General features: G+C 42.3%; 1 protein-coding gene across 1 annotated transcript; it reads right to left on the bottom strand.

Moving 5' to 3' along the window:
* Positions 1–5,148: 5,148 nt before the first annotated feature.
* Positions 5,149–8,423, bottom strand: LOC103721809 (UPF0481 protein At3g47200-like). Its single transcript, XM_039132876.1, has 3 exons — positions 8,382–8,423; positions 8,101–8,241; positions 5,149–7,012 (listed from the first exon to the last, which is right to left on the bottom strand). Exons 1-3 carry the CDS (start codon positions 8,383–8,385, stop codon positions 5,421–5,423), a joined length of 1,737 nt encoding a protein of 578 aa, XP_038988804.1. The 5' UTR covers positions 8,386–8,423; the 3' UTR covers positions 5,149–5,420.
* Between the last annotated feature and the right edge of the window lie 9,344 nt (positions 8,424–17,767).

The following is a 17,767-nucleotide window of genomic DNA, read 5'->3' on the forward strand; positions in this document are numbered from 1 at the left end:
TGATGGAAGGAAAGGGTGACGAGGAGTCGGTGTCCATGGATCCACCCTCCTCTCCTCCATCAAGAGGTCGAGATGAGAGTGAGCGAGAGAAAGGGAGGCCTGCCACCTCCACCCTTTGCTGTTGCCATTATGGTCCTCCTCTCGCCCTCTCTCGCCCCATCCCTCCTCGACTCCACCTCCCTCCCTTACGGCCACCACCCCGCCCCAACTGCTATCATAGCTCCCTCTAATGGCATCTGTGAGCCAAGCCTTGGCCAAGCCTAGCTCGTCCATCGACACTGAGAGGGGATAGAGGAATGGAGAGATCATGGAGAAAGAGAGGTATCGTACATGTGGTTCACTAGCACGTTTGTTGGCCGGTGAGAGGAGGGTCCACATTCGGCCATGTTTGGATTAGTGACGACGGGAGGGGCGATGTGAGAGGGCAACTAGATAAGGCTAGAGATGAGAGGGGAGAGGTGGAGTTAGGTTTGATGCCTTGAAGAGAAATTCAAGAATTAGATTAGGGATTGAGCGTTTAAGTCGTCAACCCTCACCCTTAGGCTGTAAATGGGCCGTGAGGCTTTAAGATGTGTTAACTTCTTTGCTAGGTGTCAATCTTCTCCTTGTACTCTCGGTTGCAATATGGAGGATCCTACCCACCACCTCCTCCTTCTTAAGCCTTGAAAATATGTCTCCCCGGCTACCAACGAGGTTTGTCCTGAGCAGGTGTGGACTGAGCATCTAACCGTACTGCCTTGAGTGCCAGGTGAAAGAGTTTGTGGACCACATTTTGTTCCAGTGCGATCGAGCCATAGGGGTCTGAAGGCTTGTTGATATCCTACCGGACGCTCAGTGCCAGTCCGTCCCCTTCACCTTGGTGCTCAGACATTGGGCCACTACCTCTGAGACCCCATATATGGCCATTAGGGCCACCTATATTGCTTACCATATTTGGCTGGCCAGGAATGCCTGAATTTTTGGAGAGAGCAGTCCTACACAAAGTTTCGTCGCGAAAAAGGCCTGTGTGCAGGCTGCGGGATCACTCATGTAGATCCATCGGGCAAGCATTTGATGGCTCGAAGCATCTGGAGCTCTACATCTGCTCCTGTAGCATCACGAACGAGGTTCCTCACCTGGGAGCCCCCACCCTCGAGTTTCTTCAAGATCAACTTCCACATATGTGTGTTGGATGATGGCAGGAGGGGCAGTACGAGCTTTATGATCAGAGGCTTGAACTCTAGGATGGTGGCGGCCGGTGGGTGCCAAACCTTTGACATTTCTATCCATGGGACGGAGCTGAGGACAGCTTGGGCTGGTCTATGTCATGCTTGACACATACTGTGGGCTAACGCAATCCTACTTGAAGGTGACTCGGCTACGGTATTCAGCTGGATTCAGGGGTACACTATTGACATGGGTGGCTGCCATCCACTGCTTCAAAAAATTTGGGGCATGGTAGGCAGAGAAATCGCCTTCCGAGCCGGATTAGGTGGCTTTATTTGGGGCAAATCACTCTGGGGGAGTTTTCTGGACTGATGAGAGGAAGCTACCTAGAGCGCTTTGAGACTTATTACTTTCTGATTTTTTTGGATATATTCACACTAGACTTATATGACTCATTGTTGTAGTAAAAAGAAAAAAAGGCCTCCTAATATCTTTCTAGTTAATGTGGGGTGCCAGCAAAGGCAGAAGTCTTGTTGGGGAAAGAAGGGCCGAGAAACGAGGAGAGGGAGGTGTTGAGGGTGAAGTCCTTGAAGTCGAATGGAAACCAGATGTCGAAGCCCGATCAGATGTTGGGTTAGGTCAAGCCTCGGCCTAGGTTTGGGGCTACTTTCGATCAATCTTTAGGCTTGATTTTGGTTTACATTTTGGGCTGGGCCAAGCCAAGCACCCACCGAAACTAGCTCAAAATTTCTTTGGGATTTAATTTTAGGCCCAATGTCATCCCAGGCTGCCTCAGGCCGAACCCATGGCCTGACCCAATGTCAGGCTAGTCCAAGCCCACTTCCAGCCTTAATTAGATTTCTTGAACTTTGGTGTTTTGGGTAACAAGTTAGAATTTAGGACATGTCACAGGCCTAGTTTGAGGTTGGCTGCGCTAGGTTTGAACTTGGGCACCAGACCGAGCTTAAAATAAATCGGGCATGATAAGACCTCAATTTGGACGCTAACATAGTGTATATCTATAACGAGCCTCAAAGCCTAAAGCTATGTTCAACTTTAATTAAAAAATTAAAAGTAAGCCTGCTTCTCTACTTTCACAACATTAGTTTTTCCGATCTCTTATATGATGAGATGAGAAAGAAGAATAAAAGAACCGCAAAACCTGCCTTGTAGCAGGTTATTTTGAAATTAAATACATCTAAACGAAGCCTTAATCATTTTGATTTATTCGTATAAGATAAATCCAAAACCCTGCATTCTTTCTCATGAACATTCAATCCTTGCACTAGGCAAAACATTTCAAAGATTTACAGTCACAGAGCTTGAAAAAGAAAATGTTTATATGACATAAATCCGTAAATAAGTCAACACTTGTTGCCGAGGAGTTTTTAGGGCTTGGTCTTGAAACACTTAATGCTTACTTAATGAAGTGCTCCTAATTTCATTCATTATGTTGTGACAGCTATATCCAAAACTTGTTCGACACAATTTTTAAAGGAAATGTAAAAAATCAACAATATTACAATTTCCCAAAAACTATGTTTCCAAACATTAGAGGGAGAAATGAGGCAAAATAATAGATGTTGTGCACAATGCCCATTAAACAAATATAGTATCAATAAGTGTTCTCGAGTAAAATGCGTTTAAAATATCAAGATGAAACTTAACTAGATGCAGGGTAACCAAGAACAAAATTTCATTTCAATTCGATGCGTTGGAACCTTGACACATTTTGTAAGGGGCCGTTTTAAAATGGGCTTGGGCTGGCCAGGGAGTGGCCTGGGCTGGCCATTTGGGCCACTCAACGTGCGCTCGGCACGTGAGTCAAGGGAGAAAGACTCTCGATGGGAGCCTTCTTCCTCCCTTAGTCCGGCAAGGAAACCGGGACTCAAAGGGTGTTGGACTTCGACGAGGACTAGGAGATTTCATCTACAAAAGGGCTTCTTCTCCTCCATTGAACCATCTCAAATCCCTCGAAACAGGCCGCCAATGCCAAGTTTTTTTTTTCTTCCATCTCAAATCCCTCGAAAAGTCACCGGTTCTTCGCCGGACTGAGGTTGGAACAAAGCCATTCTTCTTCTCTTCTTCTCCCAATCTTCTAGTTGTGATTGACTTCGATTTGAGGCGGCGAATCGCCGGAAAATCATCCAAAATAGGGATGCCCTATGTCGGTCTTCTTCTTCCGCGATTCCGCTGCCACCGACTGCCGAGTTTGGCCGGGGCTGCAGCTACCTATGGCCGCCGTCGAGTGGGGGCTAGGCCACCATGGCCACCACCCCTCCTTGGATCTGCGGGAGGAAGGGGGGTAAGGGAAAAGAGAAGGGGAAGATGACTTCGCCGTTCATGAAGAGAGAGAATAGAGAGGTTTCTCTCTCTTCTTCCCTCTTCTCTCTTTTCTCTCTCGTTCTCTCTCCTCTCTCTATTCGCTCTCTACTTTTTCTCTCTACCATCTTTCTCTTTTTCTCTCTCATGGTGTCTCTCTCTCTCTCTAGTTAACCCGGGTAAGTGGTAGCAGGACTTGGTGGACCTCGTAATTGACCCCTGGTAGACACCAGTAGGTGGTGTAGGTTATTAGTGCACTATTTGATTTTCTTTTGTAATTGACCTTTGGTGGACGCCAGTAGGTAGTCTAGGTTACTAATCTACTGTATGCTTTTTTTTTGATAATTGAGTTTAAATCATTAGAGGGAGAGTCATCTATGCTAGTAAATTTTGATCGGGATACTACTCTGCATCCCAACTCGTTGGGTTTAGTCAGTCATCGATAGAGGTATGAAGCAATGTACACAATCACCTTTATGGATAATATATAGTTTGTAATATATGTTGATGATTTTAGGGTTTCCATCGTTTTCTGTATGATTGCTTAATGATTTCTGACATATGTATTTTATTAATATGGAGATATCAAATATCGATGATTATGGCTACTTGGTTTATGGTTTTGGTTGCTGGCATATGATGCTGATTGTTTTAAAATTTGGGCATGAAATATAATATAAAATTATATTTTTTCTGGTATGGATGAAATTTAATAATTTGATTAATGAACAAAAGGATTTGGACTAGACATGTTATGGATCGCCTATCACAGACCGAATCGTAGCACATTGGTTTGCCATTGTAGGCCGAAGCACAGTTATTTTGGATTGCCACTGCAGGCCAAGGCGCAATTATTTTGGTTCGCCACCGCAGACCGAAGCATGGATATTCTGGTTTGCCACTGTGGGCCGAAGCACAGTTATCTCCGATTGCCACTGTGGGCCGAAGTGCCATTGTCTTAGTTTGCCACCGCGGGCCAAAGCGCTGATATTTTGGTTCGGCAATGCAAGCTAAAGCGCAGATGTTTTGGTTTGCCGGTCATGGGCCGAAGCGTGACCATGAATAGTCCAAATCAGAAAAATGATGATTGATGGAAAATCTGGACAAAAATAGAAGATTAAAAGTATAAAACCACTGCATGATAATATCTTACGTGTTTTCTGGAACGGGTTATATGTTTGACGACATACATTTATGGATGCATATTTATATGCATTTTATTGAGCTATATTGAATAATCGGTATAAGGCTTTATGATTTTGTCTGCATTTTGATAAGGTTTGTAGTTAATCCTTATTTTAAATTTACTATATTTACATTGGCGTGAGTGTGTGGGATTTTTATTGGGCTGTAAAGTTCACACCACCTCTTTCCTTCTTCTTTCAGAGCGCAAAATGCGCAGTTTTGGATGAGTTGGGCATGAAGTCCGAGCATTAGAGTTTTGAGTTAGTTAATTAGTTTATTTTTTGATACCGAAGAACATTTGAAGATTTTCTAACTGAACATGTTGAATTATTTGAATGTGATGGATTTATTTTTTGGATTATTCAGCTATTCACTGTTGAGTTATTGGATATTTGTTCACCTTAGGCCTTGCATAATCTCTAGAGCATCGCTCTAGGGCTCATGCGGCCGTGCTATGTGCTCGGAGCCAGAAGTTTGATTCAGGGTGTGACACAATAACATTAGATCCAATAGCTAACTTCGAAGAAAATTACAAACCAACCATGATACATCGTAGCAAATTATTTTTTATGAGGTCAACAGCATAGCCAACCACATTTATCTATGCTACCTAACAACTACAGTTAACCGTCTAGTTTCTATTCTCCCCAGATAAACAAAAAATTCTCCAGTATCCATGTTTGAAGGGAATCCTTTCTTATCCACTCACCCTTCCATTATATCTGTCGCCTGATCCCTGTTTGCACAGGCAAGCAGGTTAATGACACCTATGAAGAGTGAACATAGGACAATGCAGAAAATAGTGCCTGCTCGACGGTCAGCAAGAGAAGAAAGGCCGCTGCCAACACTGAAATTGTAGCCCATGGGCTGCCACAATAGTCTCGCCTCAAAGCAGCAAGCCTTTTGTGCCATTTGACTTCATAAAACCTGTTTACTTCCCTAATCTGATTTGCAAGATAGTTCTTTTCCGGAAAATAGTGTATCTGACTGCCCAAATGATTGAAGAGGTTTGCCACTGCTTGATCATTGCTTTGCTTATGTTCCAGTATGCCTTTCAAGTGGAGCAATCGCACGTCCTCAGCCTGGTCGATGATGCAGTCCATAAAGAGTGCGTATATCGTAATATACATCTCAGCTTTCAAATAGCACTGTTCGAAAGCTATGAGGTTTCGGAAGAGAGGACCGGTATAGTCATAGATTTGCAGTGGTGGTATCTCCATCCGCCCACTCCTAAACATTAAATACAAATTCCGGAGGCATAGCCATGGCGTGAGCTTCATCTTCCTTCTCTGGAATTGTATGTTCAAGAAACTGTCTGCCTGTTCCTTCTTCTTGAACTTCACCCCAGCCCTGAGGAGCTCCGTCGCACTAGGAATCCACTTGGGTGTAGATCCTCGTGGAGGATCAACTTCTGCTTTCTTACACTTAAACTTCATGAGTTTAGGAATACATCCTGATGCAGATGTCGAAGTCGGTGCAGATGTCGAAGCCCCTTGTGAAGGAGCAGCTTCTCCTGGTGCAGATGTAGACTCTGCTGGCTTTTCTGAAGGGATCCGAGATGAATAAAATAGATGGAGCAGATGATGGTATTCTCCGGGGGACTTCTTCTTGAATGATTTGGATTCCTCGGGTTGGATGCCCTTGAAAAGCCTGAGAGCAAGGTCAACAAGATTAATCTGTCCATCCTCGCATGGTATGAGACGATCAAATAGCAATTGGATGATGAAGAAAGGAATTTGGTTCTCAAGCTTCAGCAGATCATAAATCACTACATCAATAGTGAACAACCCTGCCACAGTTGGGCCCTCAAGCTGTTCATCCTTCTCGTCGATATTTAAAACAACCTCCCGTTCCCTCGTCTCCACCATACACTCTAGTCTCCTTGGATTCCATGATTCCTTCCTGGAACACATGAGATAAATGATGAAGCACCCATCAAGCAACATGATCAATGCCATATCTTGGGCATTCAGTTTGGAGAATTCCTCAGAGTAGCAGCTCCGAACCGTCTCATCGTGTTTCTTCAACTCCAACAAGCACTCCTTCAGCAATTGACTTCGATGATGGGATAGAAGGTGCCGGACACACCGCCACTTGTGGTACTTCATGAAGGCACTCTCGCGGCTGTTGTGGTGAAAAGGTCCGACGGAAGCAATCACTGGTTCGTAGGCTTCAATATCCAACGGTCGGATGTGCTCGGGGACCTTGAAGATGGTGCATGGTCTCTTGGGATGGCCCATGGGTTGGGCTAAATCTACCTTTTTCCTCACTTCATCGATCCACGCCTCGTCGGTTCTGCAGCTAGCGGTAGATGCGTCGGTGGAAGGCTTTCCTCTGCTTGCATAAGACGGTATCGGACCTGGCAGGGTCAGGGGATTCTTCGTCGATTTACAGAGTACGTGAGCAATTAAGTTACTATAACTTCTAAGAGAAATTATCTAACAGACATTTAGTTCAAAAATTATAATAATTGATTTTCCATGCAAAAATTCCCCAGTTGCTGCGAGCAAGCTATTTTTATTATACAATACCTTGAACATGGGTCCAACAAATTTGACAGGATGCCTTTTGTAATAAATTATGCAAGTGACGGTATGCAAGTAATCTCTAAGATTTAATTATTTCTCATGCAGAAACAAGCAAAAGTTTCAAAATTAAAGATCTAGACATCTACTAGGAATAAGGATTTTCTATGGTTCGTTTAAAACCATATCACATCCATGATCCAAGAACTCCAAGAGAAATTATTAGAAAGCAACCATTTAAAAACAAAAAAGTTGACAATATTGACCTCTGAAAAAGATAAATGACAGATAAATCCTGAAACCTAGAAAGTAAAATAAAATAAGTAAAAATAAAGAAATGAAATTGAAATTATCTCTCATATAGAAAATAAAAGATAAACATAATATAAAGAATTTACATCATATCATCATAAGTGCTAACTTCCTAATTAATAAAAAATAACATTTAAGAATTATGTTGAGAATATGATGGTATGTATGATAATCATAAAATTATTATTTTTGGGGGCTTTCTATTTTTTTAAATTTATGAGAACTTTATTTTATTGGAGAATCTCAAAGCCGCCTCTTCCCGCTTCACATGCGAACAAATTAAATATAAAAATAAAAGCTATATGCCCCAAAAAAAGCTGTGCCCCTTGTCCGACTCGAGAAAAAATTCCAACCACAACAAATTTCAAACATTGCTATATATATATATGGTTATAAAAAATTTAAAAAACAACATATTTGATAGTTATTGTTTACACCACATCTTAATCTATAGTGGAGTTCTAAATATGGATTAAATGAGAGATAATTCATGGCAAGAACCCATTCTCGAGAACCAGCCAATGGATTTTGTAATTAGTGGTTAATACGTTGGTGATGATCTTTGTTTTTCATGGCAAGAACCTTTCAATGGTGGAAGAGGTAGACGTACTAAAGCTTGGAGAAACTGCTAAACCATTCTCGGGCCCATCGGGTGTTGAGAACCTGCTCAAAAATCTTGTAATGGGAGCCAAGATCGATTTGGTGATACCGCCTCTTTTCGGTCTACGGTATTGGGGATCCATGCCACGATCTGATGATGTACAAGGGGACATTGATAAGGAACAAGCAACATTGATATAACTTCCAAAAAAGAAATAATGTAGAAATAAAAGAAACATTTATAATTCAAAAATAAAACAACTGATCATTTGCAAGCTCAATGGGGACAACCCATGCCAAAAGATTTAGAGCTTGGTCCTAGAATACCTAGAGGATGAGTTGAGCATCTTAGTTAGAAACTGGAGATAGCTGAATATATAGATCATGATGATGGAACCATTGTTTGCTTGGAATGGTGGAATGGGTTGCTTAGAAGCAAGGAAAATCATCTTCATGTACTATTAAAGCAAAAAGAAATACCTTGAGGAAAGACCAGAACAGGTGGATGAAGAACAAAGAAAAGACGAGGGATCATATTCAAAGGTTTTTTTGGACATGGATTGGTTTTTTTGGGATAAGGAAAAGCTAAATACAAGGCATTAATTTATAACTGTATAAACAAGTATAAACCTTATTTTTCTTTTGGATAAAAATGTAGTTTACCAAGTAATGGTTGTATCATACTCATTATGTGTTTGGATATTGATGGGGATAAGAAATGATGTTTGGATATCACTTTGGAATATGTGGATAAAAAGATGAATTTTTAAGAAATTAGACAAGTTTGTCCTTGCAATCCACACTATTCTATATTCATACAATAAAAAATGTGTTTGGATTTTTTTTATGAGGAATGAAATATTCTCATAGCGATATAATTAAAATTTATAGTTATAATGTTATAACGCATTATTCTAGTAGTATAGTGTCATATTATTTCATCATTCCTTGGTTGTTAATACATTGTGTAGTATAATATATATAGTTTTACGATATTAATTACTATAAATCATACTATATAGTGGGTGTAACAATTCAGGACCTCATCCAAAATGGCTAGCCGGAATGTATTATTTGGGTTCCTTGATCCTGTATAAGTATCCAAGATCTACCCAGCGAATAACCTAGTGGGACTAAATACACGCCCGCATAGGTCCTCACATACTTCCTCCATTTAAGTCTTGACGCCCTAGTCAGGCTAAGAGTTCAAATCCATTCAAATCTAATTACAAGCACCACAATCAGTCCGTAGTCAGTCCCAATAAATCTGTGTTGTAGTGTCCCCTAGTCCACATAGGTTGTGGGCCAGGTCCGCTCTGATACCATTTGTAACAATCTAGGACCTCACCCAAAATGGCTACTCGGAAGATATTATTTGGATTCTTTAATTCTATATAAGTACCCAAGATCTACCCAACGAATAACTGATGTGGGACTAAACACACGCCCGCACATATCCTCACAGTGGGATAGTATAATACATGTATTATACATTTGCAATAATGTAGATTATCGTAAAATATGACATAATTGAAGATAATATAGTATTTTATAAATGCTACGATAGTCATATAATTAACACAATATTGTTTTTCTTGGTTATTATTACAGTGTATGGAGCTTGTGTGCAATATCTATGAAATTTCATTTTGATGCCGAGTATGTAGAATTAACCAAGTCCCATGGAAAAATTGGCACTTGAGTCATGGCATGACATACAAAGCACAACATTACAAAATAATATTGAAGTATAATGCTTGAACATCATAGTGGTATTGAAGATAAGTATTATAATATTTTTGATAATTTCTAATACTATTGATACTTTAGATAATCGATTTATGCACGATACATATTACACTTGTGCATGGGGATTCATAGAAATATTATGAAAAGGCAGAATGAGTTTCAGCATGTTAAACGTTGTTTGTGGACAAACTTGGCCAAGTAGAAATTAAGGCAAACCGTATATGTTGCATGTGGCTTGACACTTTCTGTAGTAATACAAAACTCTAAAGTTAATTATGCCCTCCTAGTTCTATAGGTATCGAGTCAGTCTCCAGACGATGCACATTATCGAGACGAGGAATGGAAAATACAAACTTCGAGAACGTTGAAGAGTGGAAGAGAAAAGAAATCCAAATTTCATTAGGTAAAATGTTGAAGTTTGTATTCTAGTTTTAACTTGCAAACTCTCCAAGATTTTTGTGTACATTAGTGTTGGAAGACAAAAACAAAGTCGTGGGCATATTGTTTGTTTGTTTGCGCTCAAGGGTTTGAAAAAAAGATTTGGCTAGTCCTAGAAGCAAAATTTTCCTATTAGAGATCTGAAACAAATAGTTGATGGACTACTATAATTTGAGACATGAACATTTGCATTGTATGCCAGCAAATTGCCTACATATACTATGTCAGACATGAAATGTCATTTCCATAAGCTTACAAAGTATGGCCAGAGGAGCAATGACTATTTATATCCTTACGTATGATAAATGTAAATCTATTCTTTAGATGAAAAACATCCTATTATCATTCAAATCTAGTAATAAATATTTCATATCACATAGAATGAAAATGGGGAATAAATATTTGTACATTTATATAAATATTACATTGTTTTTATTATACACAAACATAATTAATAGCTTGCGAGATTGGTAAACTTTTTAAGCAAATTTCATATTTGATAAACGATCCCCCTGCATAGATTGTTGATGGCTACTCGCATTGGAATCAAATTGATGGGAAAAGCATGATGACCAATTCTTCCGGGGGTGTCTTTAGTGGGCAACTTCACAATTGATGGGCACCTTTCTTGAAAATTTTCAAGCATGTGATTAAATAATATTACATTGAAATGCAAGTAAAATTATCATTTTCAAACACATAGCAACCAATGTTATGGCCCATTAGAATTTCATTTTGAATAGCATTTTATTATATTCAAAATAAATTACAATATAATATGAAAATAATTCGATTGAAACAATGCCAATTATCGGGTCTCTTGTGTCTATTGTGTCTCTATTTTGATATGGATAAAATACCATAGATGGATTTCTTATTAGAACAATCTTTTACTGTTGATAAGGCAAAATAAACAAATAAGCTCTGTTAAAATTCAGGGTATCATTATTATTACATAGGTTTTACCTCAAATATCTCGAATCAAATGCACATATGAGATGGATATCCCCAACTCTGATAGCAATTTCGAAGAAATATTCTCCTATCATTGACCATTCAGAATGATATATACCCACCATACTAGTGCAAACTTAATTACTTGGATGACCATAAAAAAATAGTCATTCCAATCTGTTACTTGATACTGTACACAATGGCAGCTATATGAGTAGGGTGTCCAATCTTATCCACTTAGTGGCACGCCCCAAACCCATCACTCGGGTCGACCACATGACACGGCCACATAATCCCTAAAGTAAAATCCTAGAGATCATGTAAGGCCTAAAAAGGTACAATATTCACAAAAATGCCAAAAATTAACGATTAATGTATTTCAATCAAACCAACTAAAATGTATTGATTGATTACACAATTTAAAATATCCATAAGTAAAAGATAATTTAACTCTTAACTATCTAGCAGTCTGACTACAGATCGATCTCACTTCTCTCCCATCCGATGGATTCTACAAATTCAGTGCCTCTGAAAAAGAAAGTAAGTATAGTATGAGCTTTTCCAGCCCAGTAAAAATCCCAACAGCCACACCAGTAATAATAAGAAAATAATCCAAGTAACAAATAAGTGTTATGTCATTATTTGAAAAGCTCAACAAACAACAAGCATATATAAACCAGTACATATACATAAATATCCTTTTACACATTATGTTATCCACTTTCATATTAATCTGATTCCCAAGTTTCAAAGTTTTTCACTTCTGGCTTTGGACTAACCAAGATCATGACCCAGTCCAAGACTGTACAAATTCTATGCATAAGCTCGTGGCAGCTATCCCACGCATAAGCCCATGGAGGTTATCCTACGCATAAGCTCGTAGAGGCTATCCCATGCGTAAGCCCGTGGAGGCTATCCCATTCATCAGCTCGTGGCAGCTATCCTACGCATAAGCTCGTAGAGACTATCTCATGACGAGGCTAGTCCAACCCATTTTACATGTCTAATTTTACATGCTTAGTCAAATTTCAATCACATCACATATTTTCATGTATTCTCAAAGATATGATTATTCTTCTCAATTTAATTATTTCAATATTACCATAGCAATCAAGATGCACACCTCATATGTGTCATACCAGCTCATAAAACTAATAATAACATACTGATAAAATATATCCAATGATAAATCAAATATATGCATAAATAAAGGTGCTCAGATGTAAGGATTCTTACAGGAATTTGAAGACTGACTCAAACACGGATCCAAATCACAACCTACGAGCTGGAATGCTGAGTCCCCTGATCAAAACCTCCTGGCATCGCTGATTCTTCCCCTACAACATCAATTATAAATCACAAACTAAATTATTTAATATTTAAATATTCTAAACCATAATCCTCATCTACTATGGGGCCCATCACCAGATCCCCAAATATCTTAATCCCTCCAGATCTAGGGGCAGTTGGGGTGGCCCGACCCCCACCCTTTCACCACCGACCTATGTCGTTGCCAGCCGTGGCCGCCGCCATGCCGGCGACGATGGCCGGTCTCGGTGAAAAGACCAAAAGAAGGGGTAGACAAGAGAGAAGGGTCTCCCCTTCTCTCTTCACGGATGGGAGTATATCTTCCTTCCTCCATTTTCTTTGGTCCAAGGGTAGCAGCCACCACCTTCCCAACCCTCGGCCACCACTGGCCGAACCATCACCGGCCGGTTGCAGTCGCCGACGATGGTGGCCGGCCAAGAGAGGGAGAGAAGAAGAGATCTCTTCTTCTTCTTCTCCCAAGAATCGGAAGGATCTCCCCCCCTCCACCATCATCAACAGAAGGCCACCATGATGGTGGCTCGGCCCCCACCTGACGGCAACCACCATGGCCCACGACTCACAGTCGTCGCCGCCGGTGGCCAACCGATGAGAGGAAAAGGAGAAGAGGATGGGATCACGAGGAAGAAAACCTCGGATCCACCTCTTCTCATCTTCAATTAATCCTAGAAATCCCTCACCAATCCTCTCACAGTCCCGATCAACCCTCAAATGCTATGGATCCCGGCCAACCCGGCGGCCGGCGGCGGCAAGATTCGGAAGAGAGAAGCTGAAACAGGGGTGCCCTATTTCGGACTCTTCTCCGGCGATTTCACCGGCCAAAATCCCGCCAACACAACCCTAAACCTAGCAAATGAAGCGCAAGGGGCGAGCCATGCTTACCACAGTCCGATGGGGTAGCTCCGGCAACCTTTCCAGCGAAAAATTGGAGGAGAATCCATGAGTAAACTCGGATCAACACGCACGGATCCAAGACCTCTTCACCCGATTTGTGGGGGGTCTTCGCTGAAGGGAAGAGGGCTTTATGGCCTCCTCCACAGCCGGCCGGTTCTCGAAACCGTCGCCTCCCCGGTGCTCGGTCTTCTCCGGCGAATCACCTCCCCCCCTCCGTGTCGCTCCCTCTTCCACGATCGTGCCCAGGGCACGATCGTAAATGAAGATAGGCCCGGCCTCTTCGGGCCGGCCCATCAACCCATTTTTTTTCCTGGTCCTCACATTCTCTCCTTCTAAAAAAAAAATTCGTCCATGAAATTAACGTACCTGGGATACCAAAGAGTTGAGGGTGTTTGGTTTGTATTTCTTCCTCGAGCTCCCAAGTGGCCTCTCTTTCTGAGTGATTGCTCCATTGCACCTTTACATAAGGAATGGTCCGACGTCGCAACACTTGATCCTTTCTATCCACAATCCGTACCGGGTACTCTTCATAAGTCAGGTCCTCATGAAGACATATAGGCTCAAAATCTACTACATGGTTCGAGTCCAGAATATATTTTCTCAGCATTGAAACATGGAATACATTATGCACACCTGATAAAGCTGGTGGTTGAGCCAAACGATATGCCACTTCTCCGACTCTGTCCAGGATCTCGAACAGACCAACATACCTAGGGCTCAATTTGTCATGAACCCCGAACCTCATCACACCTTTAGTCGGAGATACCTTTAAGAAAACATGATCACCAACCTGGAACTCCAGTTCTCTTCTCCTATTGTCAGTATAACTCTTTTATCTACTCTGAGCTATAAGGAGCCGTTTTCTGATCACCTGTATCTTATCCACAGTTTGTTGTACTATCTCTGGACCCAATAATTTTCTTTCTTCCACATCATCCCAACAAATTGGAGATCGGCATTTTCTGCCATACAATGCCTCAAAAGGAGCCATCTGAATACTGGCTTGATAACTATTGTTGTAGGCAAACTCAACCAGCGACAAATGACTATCCCGTGCACCACCCAAAACCATGACACAAGCCATCAACATATCTTCCAAGATCTGAATAGTGCGCTCCAACTGTCCATCAGTTTGTGGATAAAAAGCTGTACTGAAGTCCAGTCTTGTACCAAGGGCTTTAAGAAGGCTCTTCCAAAACTGTGACACAAATTTAGTATCTCTATCAAACACAATTGAAACTGGAATCCCGTGCAGCCTCACAATTTGCTCTATGTACAAACTTGCCAATCTCTCCAGAAAAAAGCCAACTTTAAAAGGCAAGAAATGTGCTGACTTGGTCAGTCGGTCAACAATCACCCACACTGCATCATTACCCCGAGGGGTCTTAGGCAAAGCAGTCACAAAATCCATGGTGACGTGCTCCCACTTCCACTGAGAAATGAGAAGAGACTGTAATGGTCCAGCAGGCCTCTGATGCTCAGCTTTCACTATCTGACACACTAAGCACTGTGCAACATACTGAGCTATATCTCGCTTCATGCCACTCCACCAAAAATTTTTCTTCAAGTCTCGGTACATTTTAGTACCTCCTGGATGGACAGTATAAGCTGAGTTATGGGCCTCATCAAGAATCTCCTTCTTCATTTCTGGTATTTTTGGCACACATACCCTGTTCCCTTGCAGAGCACAGCCTTCGAGGACCCCTGCAACGCCATAAAGGCTCGGTAGCTCTCCAAGTAGTCCAAGAGGTCGGTAGTCCCGTTGTAGGGCTCTATTTGAGGCATTTTGAACCTCGGCAGGACTGACTCGTCCTCAATCTGGCGGGAGAAGGGTGACTTGGTAGTGAACTCAAAGTCACCCTCACGCCTTGTCCTTCAGTCTTGGAGCGCCTCGATCTGCCGCTCAAGTTTTTCGACCTTCTTGTCGAGTTCTCCACCTTAGGAGATTGCCACGGTGGTTTGCTCCGGTACCAGTTGATCCAAGGCTGACTCGGCCTCTGAAAGTTGGGGCCTTTTATCCTGGTTCTTCCCTAGCGGCATCCTCCGGGGAGACGCTCAGGTTGAATCCTGGTAACAGCGCCGTCCTTCAAAGTTGACCCTCGAAGAGTCATGGGGACTCTGGCCTTGGAGCGCCGGTCCATCTAGAAGGAGTACCGATTGGACCTGAATCTGCGGGGGCGGCATAGGAGGGGCCTCCACGCGTTGCAGACCTTGGACTGCTGTTGCTAGGGCCTGGACTTGCTGTACCAGCATGTTGAATTGCTCTGATTGGACCGGAGGGACTTGATCCGCCTGAGGCCTTGGCGGCGAATTCTGGACTGAGTGGCCAGGACTTGGTGCGCGATGCTGAGATGCGTTAGAGGCTCCTTTACTCCTTAGCTTCATGGTCACGACTCGGGCCCTTCCCCTAGCGCCAACTGTTGCTGGAAATTGGACCTAGGGGCGACCGCGGGCTGAGGAGGAGGAGCTCCGGCAGGGGATGCGGCGGCGGATGGCTTTCTCTGGGGAGACCTGCAAGAAGCCGATGGCCGTGGATTCCGGTGCCGGCCCTCCGATGCTTAAGTTAGAGGGGGTTTTTTGTGGAGAAGGAGAGAGATTGCGTATAAAAGTCCTCCTCTTGAGAAGGAGTCCCCTTTTTATAAGAGGAGTGCAGAAGTTACCTGTGACCGGACGTGACTGTGCAAATTAATAAGTTTTTGTCATGATTGGACGTGATCGTGTGAATTAATGAGTTATCGTAGATAGCCCGAGATTTTGGGCAGGCTGGCAGTCCGTTGAGATCGTGCGCATTTAATCGTTGACAGTCGTTGAGGCAGAGATTGCGGAATTGGGCCCCGGATGAGGAGAAAGGGGACTGGATTTTCGGTGGAGTGGAGGGGGTCTGCTTCTCCCTTTGACTGGATCTTCTTTGGACTTGAGGTCGATCGGGCTCAGCTTAGCCGAGATCAAGGTTGTAAGCTCTGGGACCGGGTGCCTCGAGGTCGGGCGTCTTGAGGTCGGGCGTGCCTCGAGGTCGGGCGTCTGGAGAGTATGCTTGCTGTCGTCACATTCGTCATCATGTGCCGGTGATTTATCCACGTTCTTTGAGCGATCCATTTTTTTCCCCAGCAGCTGCATTCGGGCCTCTTTGGAAACATGCAAGCCATGACTGTACCAATTTTGAAGTAAAACGATTTTGAGTTCCAGTATTTGGATGAAAGAGCCAGCAATCTATGACAATTATTCCTTTGGGTAAATTGAACTTCAGAGTTAGGTTACTGTTCGTCCGATTCCTGTCTACCTAAAAATATGCTAGACAGATCGTTGTTAGAACCGACGAACAAAAGTTAATTTAAATTTTACTCTTACCTTTCCTACTCGAAGAATAGCGGTTGTAAGAGGTCGATCCACAGGGAGGCGATTGGAGTTGCATAAAAATTAGAATATTCACTCGGATTCAAAATCGACTTTTGAATGATGGAAAAAAAAACATTATATCGGGGATATTGACTGATTTCCTGGTCCACCAGAGAATTATTTTTTATTGAAATCAACTAGAGGACATATACTTAGATTTAAAAAGCATATATATATTTAATAAAAAAGAAAGCTTTGAACTAAAATGGATGAAAACAGGGCTAGGAATATTGAAGACTAGAACATCGATTGCATGAAGGAAGATTTAATTGTATTGCATAACAAAGAAGAAAAATTACAGAATTTGAAGAACGGAAATTAAAAAACAACAGAAATTAAAAACTTTAGTATAAATAAAACTCTTTATTAAAATAAAACTAAAAAAAGAACCAAAACAACATGCCCTCAATTAAAATTCCAACTACAAACAGCACATTGCTCTTAATTAAAATAAAACCAAAACAAATAAAACAAAAAAACTAAAACTAAAAGAAAGAAAAAGAAAACACAATGCCCTGTTTTTAATGAAGTTGAAAACAGAGCACAACATTCTCTCTTCTCTCCCCTGTTCTGCCTTGAACAAGCCGAGCTCCCTTCTTCTTCCTTTGGACCAGCCGGCTCCCACCACTCCCCAGCCGAGCTCTCCTGGTTTCCACCCAAAACCGAGCACACCTCTCTTCTCTTCCTCCTCCTTTTATAGCCGCGGACGGACGCCTGATGCGGAAGGGATTCGGCAGACGCGGTGAGGACGCGGGTAGGAGTCGATCACGGACGAGATCCGGGCGCTGGGATGCGAGGGAATCGCCGCGGGATCGTCGGGATTGGAAGCGGAATCGACGGGGAGGAGGATCCGTGGATGATGGCGTGATCCGTGGGAGGAAGGAGAGGGCGGACGGGCGCGGGATTCGTGGAGGGAGCCG

Source organism: Phoenix dactylifera, chromosome 1 (genome assembly GCF_009389715.1).
Source record: "Phoenix dactylifera cultivar Barhee BC4 chromosome 1, palm_55x_up_171113_PBpolish2nd_filt_p, whole genome shotgun sequence".
Taxonomy (NCBI): Eukaryota; Viridiplantae; Streptophyta; class Magnoliopsida; order Arecales; family Arecaceae; genus Phoenix; species Phoenix dactylifera.